This window comes from Eucalyptus grandis, chromosome 7 (assembly GCF_016545825.1).
Source record: "Eucalyptus grandis isolate ANBG69807.140 chromosome 7, ASM1654582v1, whole genome shotgun sequence".
NCBI lineage: Eukaryota > Viridiplantae > Streptophyta > Magnoliopsida > Myrtales > Myrtaceae > Eucalyptus > Eucalyptus grandis.
The window spans coordinates 47,213,206-47,223,790 of record NC_052618.1 but is presented as its reverse complement, the minus strand read 5'-3'; the positions used below and the strand labels follow the sequence as shown (position 1 = coordinate 47,223,790).

The 10,585-nt window shown below is 39.2% G+C and overlaps 1 protein-coding gene across 1 annotated transcript; it reads right to left on the bottom strand.

Moving 5' to 3' along the window:
- Nucleotides 1-2,221: 2,221 nt before the first annotated feature.
- Nucleotides 2,222-2,752, bottom strand: LOC104455723 (NEP1-interacting protein-like 2). The gene has a single exon (XM_010070466.1). It carries the CDS (start codon nt 2,750-2,752, stop codon nt 2,222-2,224), a length of 531 nt encoding a protein of 176 aa, XP_010068768.1.
- Nucleotides 2,753-10,585: the final 7,833 nt, after the last annotated feature.

Here is a 10,585-nt window from a genome sequence, read left to right as displayed (position 1 = left end):
TATATATCAAAAGTTCATTAACTGCATTGAACAATTTAAAGCTTAAGGATTACATTGAACAAATTAAAAGTTTACAGACCACATTACACATTAGGCTAAAGTTTAGGGATCACAATTGAATAAATTAAGGATTAGTGCACACTAAAGGCGTGTTTAGTAACCATTCTACTATCGGGAAAAAATTATGATAAGAAATTATTCTTTTTTATTTTGTTTATAGGAACAATTTCTAAGTATTTTAAGGCGTTTGGTAACTGTCCAAAATTTTTACTTTCGAAATAGAATTGCATTTAATACCATTTTCAAAATTTCTAATTCAAATAATTTTCTTTTAATTTTTAAATAACTTTATTACTTTTTTCTTATTTTCTTTTCTTTCTCTTCTTCTTATTCAAGTTTTGGCCGATTGCCCACCAGGGGATGACCAGCAACCGGCCAGACGAGGGCTGGTGACCTTGCCAGTCCTTAGGGAGGCCGCGCCTTGTCGGTCTCTCGTGAAGCCGTGTCTCGTCGATTGAGCCTACTAGCAACTAGGTGAGGTCAAGCCTCACCTAACCATGGCTTAGTCGAGCTTCACTAGTGGCTGGGCGAGCCTTTGGTGAGCTCGCCAAACCTCGCCCTAGCTAGGTGAGACTCTAGTGAGCTCGCCAGATCTCACCCAACCGGTTGGCGGTGGTGACTAGCGACGGCAATAGTGGAAGAAGAAGAGAGGGGGAAGAAGAACAAGAAGAAAGAAGAGAAAAGAGAGAAAAAAATAAGTTGGCTTTAATTCTAAAATTCTTCTTGAGAACAAAGAATCAACTTTTTTTTACTCTTTGATTCTGTTCCAATCTCGGGAACAAATTTGTTTCCAGGAATAAAAATTTTATAGAATGAATTTCTATTCCAAATCTATTTCTAGAAACAAAAAGAATAGAAATTTTTACTATTTGGCCGATTGCCAAACGCACCCTAAGCCAAAAGTTCATAAAACATTTGTGTCATTCTCTTAGTAGGAAGTTTTTTCAATTTTAGGGGCATTTTACTGCAAAGAACTCAACGTCTTTGTTCACTCAAACCGATCACGTGTGACAAGTATGATGCAACTTGGATGGACGGATGGAAAAACGCCGTGCTTCGAAAGATTTCTAGAAATGTTTTTTGGAGTCTAGTCCCTAGTGGATTTGACAAAGAGCACGACAAAATTGCTTCTCAAGACGGCCCCAGTTTAGTCATGTTTTGAAACCCAATGGAAGATCGAAGTGAATCGATGCTAATTTCGGACAAACGAAATCAAATTAAATTAAGTATTTGTCTAGGGCTGAATTTGTGGGTTTGGTCAAGCTCAAGACTGATTCGATAAAGAATTAAATCGAATGCTCAGCTCTTTGAAATATCCTACGTTCCTTGACCATAGGGCTTATATGTTCTTTATATATATACATATATCTCTCTTTACCTATTTACTTAAGCATTTAGGTTGGACTTTCCAGCAAGCTCAAATGACTAATTTATTAGTTAATTGACTGAAACAACCCCAAACAACTTAAAGAAAGTCTTATAAAGACAATATATACTTGGATTGATATAACGTTGCACTCTATCTAGAAAAAAATTCGAGACCGAACCGAACAAACTTCAGCTTTTGAACATTCGCAAATTGTCAAGGTTCGTTAAGCCTTTCTCATGCTGAAGACGTGCGAGGCTTGAATAAGTAACTAAAGATGGTAGGTGAGATGCTTCGTTCGTTCGCAACCAATTTTATCAGAAGTAGATTTTCATGAGCCAAGGCCGCCAGCATACATCGCTTTTCCTCAACTTTTCGAGGGAAATATACGTGGAGCGTGCTTAAGTATACAGATGCAGGAAATGCCACAGATTTAATCTTTGGATCATGGTAATCTCTGTTTAAAAGTCTACATGGAGCGATGATAACTTCAGAAGTTCATCTTCTTGAGGTTCATCTGCTAAAAAGATGCATAAAAAAGATCACAAGCCGATCCTCCTTAAAGCGAACAAAACCATAGACAAAAAGAAAGCATTTAAACTCAGTCTACTACAACATTATTTCATTTAACGTAAGTCGAGGTTCACGACAACCCCGCTCTCTGTCCCATGAAAATACCATACATGCCATTCGCAATTGTACACAGAAATCGTGATCGATTGTACGCGTGGGGTCGGCCCGCATTCAATATTCGAGCACACCGCCCATTAGGGTAACTTCATATCACTTCCGCAGTCATCGTAGCCACCACGTTTCGCGGTCGCCACCCGAGCCGAGGTCCCAGAACGCGAAGGATATGACCTCCGCCCCAACATCGGCGATGACGCTCATGCTCGCCCGGTGAGCCACGAACCTGCGGCACAGAGGGCACGTCGCGTTCTTGTAGCCGAGCCACTGGTCCATGCAGGCCCTGTGGAAGACATGGTCGCAGCACTTCAACTCCCTCACCTCTTCCCCGACCCCCACCTCGCACAGGCACACCGCGCACTCCGTGGGCGGTCCCCTGCCGTACTGGGCTGTGCCGAGCCTGTGGATTATTGCTAAGGCTCCTGGCTCGCCATGGCCGTGCGAGTGGCCGAGGACGGAGGACCTGAGGGAGTAGTCCAAGGCCCATTTGAGCGGCCTGACGAGGGCGGACAGGCGAGCTGCCACGGCGGCTTTGAGAGGGAGGAGCATGGGGACATTGCGAGCGAGGGAGGAGGAGATCGCCCAGAGCGCGCCCAAGAGTGCGAGGGGAGAGAGGGTGAAGATGAGTGAAGAAGACATGGTTTGTCGCGAGAAAATGACGAGGAAGCTTCAGTTGGAACGTGTGTCTCTTCTGTCGTTGAAGAGGCCGTGCGTGTGCCCTTTTATAGACGAAGATCACTCGGCTGTAAATTGCGAAACGAGAGTAACGTTGGACGTGCATTAACTTCGATACGTAATCGACCTATTAATTGATACGACATACTATAAATAGGTTTTATATGTGCATTTATATTCAATGTTCAATAAAAAAAAATAGTCATGAATGTATTAAGGATGAGCATAGTTCCAGGAAAGAATTGGGACCAGAGAGTTGGATCGGTGCCCACCAATCTAGTTCTAGGTTTCATAATATGTATTATAGATATCAAGTTCCAAAACTACCTAGAACTGGAACAAGTCTTTATATTTTTCTTGATTTATGTCTTCGCGTGATTCTATGGCATTCCATGGTGAGTAATCTGAAACCACTAGTCTATGTTTTCATTTCTGGTGATATCTATGTTTTGCTTTATGAATATTTTATAATTTTTGTGTGTCTAATATGAGTTATGATATCAAATGATGATTTACGACGATCATTCAATTAAGAGTACATGTGGAATCTAGATAGACTTTAGTATCTATGATAGGGTAGGTTTTAAGTTCCTAGGTATGTAGGATACGTTTCATGTTCCAAAGATTATGGAATCGGATTTCAAGTTTTAGGTGGAAGGAATTTGAAGCCGCTTATCCCTAGCATGTACAATTTTAGTGCACTAGTTTTAGATATTTTCATTAAATTGTCACCATTTAAGAAAAATGAAGAACTTGTCTCTTGGTCCATGGTAGATCGGGCGAACAGAGATTTTGGATCCAACATATGGTTGTGCTCTGCTCACGGTTCAATTCACGGTTGGCCAAAGTCTAAATAAGAAAACCCTGAGGAACTAAAGTGAGCAATCATCCTCGTATGTTGGCGCAGTGATTAAGACGTTTGGGTATGATGGTTTCGAGTTCGATTCATCCACCATTGCCGATTCCTTAGACTTTGGAGCAGCTCTCAAGGAGTCACGGACTGGCAGCGGGACTCTATGAAGTACTCGGTATCATGCGGATGGAGAGGACCACAACACTCGATGATTATGATGGGAGAATAGTAATAATTTGAACAATATCGAATCAACGCAGCGGAATAAAATTATCTCGCATCTTGTGTAAACCTAATAGGAATCAATATAGTAGAGTAAAATAAATACCAAGCACGCAAACACAAGACGATGTTTTACGTGGAAAATCTCCTCGATGTGAGGAGATAAAAAACGATCGGAGTCCACCCGAAAATCTTCACTATCAACAAAATTGGGTGAACAATGTTATTCTCTAGCAAATACTAGAGGTACATAGCAGCAAACACCTCAAGAAAATTATTCTTGGCAAGTACACATAAACTTTACAAAGATCAAAGATAAATCTGACCTAAAACACTGGTTTTGATCAATCCACGAAAAATCTAATGTAGGGAGTTTCAAACGAAAATCAAACCGTTCAGATTCGAGAAAATTGCGCCACGAACATGTTGACAAAATTTCAGCTCAATCAGACCACAAATCGACCTCCGATACCATATTGATGTAAATAAGATATTACATAAAATCCAAGATTTTCTGCTTTATCTTTTTCTCTTTTTACTATTTTCTTTTGTAGCTACCACTTTATATAAATAATGAGAAACCTTATTTCTTCATATAACTTATCATATGAACTCAAGCCCTTTTTGGGCTTGTAATTCATTGGGCCTCCTCCATATAGGAGTGAACCCAGCTAACAGATTAAGCAATAACCAATTGGCATCAGATACGCCATATAAAAACAGATAAGCCGCGTAGAAGAGAGGGGGAAGTTATGTGACGGATTGGGATGGGTTTACTTGCGACGGAGAACATCGCTCTACTTCAGCAGCCTCCTTCCTCATTCTTTGCCTGTTTCACATGTTTCACCCCCTTCATTAGCGAGGATGGTATGGAGAAAGAGCCGACCGTCGGGTCCCTCCTAGTCCTGGTCCCACTCCCGTCCTCGCCTGAGTGCATAATTGCGGTGATTTCTGAATGAGGTCCTACCATCGCGTGGGTTGAAGGTGGGGCCGATGCTGAACCGGAGGTCACTTTCGGGGACTTTGTTTCTTGTCCCGCTGCGGGATTCCTAGAAACTTAGAAAGGAACATGGGGCGTTTGTCCTTTGCGAGCAGCCGCTTGAAACACGTTCTAGTCCGAGGAATTGTTTCTAACGACCTCCACTTCATTATAATATGGTCCCGGATGAAATTCCGATCCTAGGATCGAAAAATATGCTTTTTCATTTAAAGGCCGGATCATAATGTTCTACGAATTGTGTTGGTAGTGATTAGCTTAATGTACTAGAAGAAGTCTGTAGAAGAAGTCCGTATATTACCCATGTAGTCGAAGCAATTGGGGAAAAGAAGAAGAAAAAAAGCCATGCGAGAAGCCTGACGTGACGAACGTTGTCCCATCAGTTGAGGAACTGATTGAAGATATTTTTATGCTTCTTCATTTTCAATCGTCTAACGCAATAGGAGAAGAGACATAATGGGAAAGAGATGTTTTGTTCAAATGCAATATGTTTTCATCCTATCTGATTTCGTACCAAGCATTAGAATGGGTACTTAGGGTGCGCATGATAAAATTTCTACTTCTCATTTCTCTGTTTCTCATTTCCTAACATGTTTGGAATAAAAATCTATTAAAATCTATTTGATAGCGTAATTTGATTTTTCTATTTCTGGAACAGATTTCTATTTCGAAATAGATTTGAAGAAGAAATCAAAAACTAAATTTTTTAATTTATTTATTTCAGATTGAGAAATCAATTTCTGTGTAGAAATCAATTTTTATTTTAGAAATTTTGTCATGCGCACACTTAAGCATCGACCTTTGTTATTTACAGTCATTTTCATGCCATAAGGGGTTACATCATGGGCTGGAACGTGTTGCACGCCGTGACGTTAGTTATGCATTAAGCTAATGGAGAGTGGGTCCTTTGGCCAATCGTTTTTGGGAGCAAAGCAGGAGATTCATCCGGGATTTGGCCTTTTACCGTCCGGTCAAAAGAAACTAAACGAGCACGTTCACATCACAACGGCAGCAAAAGCAACAGTTGCGTACGACGCATCGGGTGGCCAGTAGTCGTCAACGAACGGCACCTGTGGCTGTCTGAGCTATGAAACACGAGGTTCCTGTTCTTTTCCTTCGGATATATTTTTCGTTCCTAATATTAGAAGACATGGCAGCTCTTTCAGCTTCGTCAAAGTAGAGCCGTAGTTCCCTTTTGTTATTTGGCTTTCGTATTCCCCTGGAAGTCCCAATTCCAAAACACTTCTCACGCCGTTGATCTTACATTGCATTATCTAACAGTGCGTGCCTCAAGTGGACAACTCTGTCTTAGCATTTTGATAAGGCTCCAATGATGAACTCATAAATCTCAAACTTTTAAGTCGTGGGTTGTTGTAACTTTGGACCTAATATTATAACAATAGTGAGATGTTTATAATAATGTCTAGAGGGATCCATCAACTTCCTTTCAACTGAGTCATAGTTCCAAAACATATATTTAATTACTAAGGTCCATCAACTTCCTTTCAACTCAGTCATAGTTCCAAAACATATATTTAATTACTAAAGTCTTGTATTGGTTCATTGAGAATGGGGTTGCTGGGATGGAAAACTGGTTCCCAACTTATGTGGTTCCACTCTTGCAAAGCACCTTTTAGTTTTATACATGGAAGAAAAGGTTGAATAAGCCTCAAATTTTTCCAACTTCGGCTAGGCTTCCAATGTAAGAGTTTTCCTAATGTGGACTACATTAATTATTATTATAATTTACTGTTTTTACGGCTACTGTAAAACATGGCTAGTCTAATGTGAGATAGAATGTTTCTTAATTAGTCTAATATGTGGCTAGTTAGTATGGGCCGAATTGAGCCGGACGGGCCTATTTGGAAACTCTATAAATAGTGCCCATGTCTCTTCTCTAACCCTAATTCTCACTTGTATCATCACCTAAGGGGTGTTTACCTAAAGCTACACGTGAGGGGGCCACCTCATTGAGCTAGTGATACATAAGGCAATAGAGGAGGACTTGCGCGTGGAACATTATATTTCCTCTTCCGCTTCAAGAACAATGGATCCCAAAACAGGTGGATTAATTTTTCTACTCAATTATACATGTTCTTGTTCTAGTTATGGAGATCTTGGGGTTACATAATTTGCGTCCTATATGTAGTATCAGAGCCTCCATAACCTTATAACACAAACGCAAAGGATTTTGCCCTAATTTGAGATTTTTGAGATTTTTCGTTCAATAAAAATTAAATTAAATTATATATTCGGACTAAGCTCTTCGAGATGAAGAGAACCATGGGCGGCATGTCACTAGAGGAGGCTGCACGCGCCCCCTAGGCATCGAACATGCGCCACGCACTCAGGTGGCGCGTGCAGGCGCGTGGAGTGTCCATTCAGTGCGTGGTTGGTGGCGTTGAATTCGTATTGCCGTGTTCTATCTTGTGATGTATTTATTTTACATGTTTGATGATTTTATGGATGTGAAAATACATACAAAACCCTAAATACGTGAATTTTTAGTGTATTTTTGCGTATTTTTCTTGTATTTTCTATTTTTTTAGAAATATATGTGTTGGGTTACTGGTATATTATCACATAAATATTACAAAAGTGTGATTCATTAATAAAAATTAAACTTTATTGTATTTTATTAATGAATAAGGTAGTGTAATTAGCATGGCATGTGATTTGAGTGATATGATGCCCCTATCACTAAAGTTAAAATTACATGTATATGATGTATGTGAGATGTAAAGATTATATCCCTGGTATGGGAGAGTTTCAAGAATTCAATTGAGTTGTGACTGCCAAAGTGGTACACTTGATTGGGTTTGAGAAATTTCGATCTTGTATATTGATTAAGATGTCTCCTGATATAATGTATAGTCATACTCCCAAAGGAGGTGATTATGTATTAGTTCATGGAGGGATACATGATATTGTGGTGGAGGAGTGACCAATCCTAATGGTTCATATGCCCAAAGGCGATGAATTCACGAAAATTGAAATATATTCTCATAACCGCTATCATGTGGGGAGTGTACAATTGCATGTCATGTATTCTGCCTAAAGGTGATTATGTGATTTTGAATGTAAATCTCTAGATGTGTACTTGTATGTCAAGTTACACAATGCTCACATGATGTTAATTATATATATTGCTTGTCTTTCAATCACATTTTCTGTAAATGGTAACTCCGTCACTATTGAGGTTATTGCTGGTTCAAACTTTAAGAAATGGAGAGAAGATCTTCTGTGTGCTATGGAGATGGCAAATGTTCATATGGCTCTTACTATCGATCGGTCGGTAGATCTTACTGCTGAGAGTACAGAAGCTCAGAAAGCTCATTTTACTGCATGGGAAAAGAGCAATAGAATTTGTTTACTGTCGATGAAGCGTTCCATTCAGGAACAATTGAAAAGTGGTTTGCCTGCATATTGCACTGCTAGGCAGATGATGGAAGCCTTGATGGCTAGAAACCGTGTCTCACCTAATGCTGAGATAGAAACACACATGCAAACACTATTTACTATGAAGTATGATGGTTCTGGTGGAGTTAGAGATTATGTTATAAGAATGGTAGATTTGCAGACAAAGCTTAAGGCTCTCAATGTTGTTACTCCCACTGCTTGCATTGTGCATCAAGCTATAAATAATATTCCTCCTGATTTTGGGATTATCAAGACCAATTATAGTTCCCAAGATGAAACCTGGTTAGTTAATGACCTAATTGCAAGGCTGGTGGCAGAGGAAGAAAAATTGAAGAAAGATAAAAGGCACGTTGTCCTTTATGCTTCTAACTCTGGCATTAATAAAGGAAAGAAGGTGAAAACTTATACTCATAAAGGCAATTATGAAATTGCTGGACTTTCCAACAATGAAGGAAATTCTAAAGATACTGGACCTTCTAACAGTTTGGGTCCCAAGAAAACATTCACAAAAAAGGATGGTGTTTAGTGCTACTTTTGTAGGGAGAGAGGACATGTAAAGAAACGCTACAGCAAGTTTAAGGCTTGGTTGTCTAAGAGAACTGAAAGTGAGCCTAAAGGTAATGATTCTTTGGCATTTGTTTATAAATCCAATCTATCTGAAGTTCCAACCAATTCCTTGTGGCTAGATAGTGGTGCAACTAATCATGTTGCATTTACCATATAGGGGTTCATAAACCGAAGGACGCCAAATCAGGATGAATCAAAACTCACTATTGAAAATAGCGTTGGAGTTAACGTCGAGTTCGTATGAGATGTTATTTTGATTTTAGATTCTGGTTTTTGAATGATGTTAAGAAACACTTTAAACATACTTTCTTTTAGGCAGAATTTAGTTTCGGTGTCTTGTTTGGACATGTGTGGATACTCTTTTAAAATAAAGAGTAATACTATTTCCATGTTTTATGATTCAAATAAGATTGGTGTTGCAATTTATCCAATGGATTACATCAATTGAGTTTATCTTCCAACGACATGTACGTTGCTTATTTAGCTGAAAAAGTTGTTTCCAAAAGGCCTCTACCTAAGGAACAGTTTTATGCATTGTGGCATAAACGTCTTGGTCACATCTCTAAAGAAAGAGTAGAAAGGTTTATAAAGGTTGATATCTTGCCTACTCTTAAAGGTGATCTAGAGACTTGCGTAGACTATTGTAGAGATAAGATGACTAAGATAAAGAAGAAATCTGTCGTACGAAGTTCATACTTGTTGGAGGTTATTCACACTAATATTAGTGGACCATACACGGCTACTTTGTGCAGAAATTTTTATTTCATCACATTTATTGATGACTATTCCCGATATGGATACTTATACTTGATTAAAGAAAAGTCCGAGTCTCTTGATAAATTCAAGATTTTTCGGACTTAAGTGGAGAAACAATTGGGAAAAGTTATTAATATTGTTAGATCTGATCGTGGTGGTGAGTATTTTGGTAGGCACGGAGATGCTGGACAACTTAAAGGGCGGTTTGCTAGATACCTAGAGGATTCTTGGATAATAGGTCAATTTACTATATTCGGAAATCCTGAACAAAATGGTGTAGTTGAAAGGCGCAATCGTACTCTTATGGACATGATGAGAAGTATGATTAGTATGACCAATTTACCTAATTTCTTATGGGGTGAAGCTTTGAAAACAACTCTTTATATTCTAAATCATGTTCCTACTAAAGCGGTTCCATTGACTCCTTTTGAGTTGTGGACTGGATGTAAACATAGCTTGAATCATCTTAAAGTTTGGGGATGTCCAACAGAAATAAAGTTATATAATCCAACATTGAGTAAGTTGGATTCCAAAACTACTTGGTGTTACTTCGTGTCTTACCCAGATCATTCAAATGGGTATCGGTTTTATAACCCTAATGGAGATACAAGAATTGTGAAATCTCAGACTGCAAAATTTCTGGAATTTGATGTAGCTTAAAATGGTAACTGCTTACAAGCTATCGAAGATGATAGTATGGTGGGGATTACTAGATCCATGTCTCATCCTGTGCAAACAATTATGGAGCCTCTTGTGCCACAAACTGAGCCTGTTGTGGCCTAGGATCCTATTGTTGAGACAGTTCCTGATGAAATTCCTTAAGCTCCTCGAATTCATAATGAGGTTGAAATAGCTCCACTCAGAAGATCAACTAGGGAAAGACGTTCAGCTATACCACCAGACTATGTTGTCTACCTAGGAGAACATGATTATGATATTGGTTGTGTTGTTGATCCGGTAACTTATATGGATGCCATCTCGT

What these genes read in the sequence shown, in the direction of transcription:
- LOC104455723 (XM_010070466.1), bottom strand. Translation starts at nt 2,752, where the DNA reads ATGTCTTCTTCACTCATCTTCACCCTCTCTCCCCTCGCACTCTTGGGC.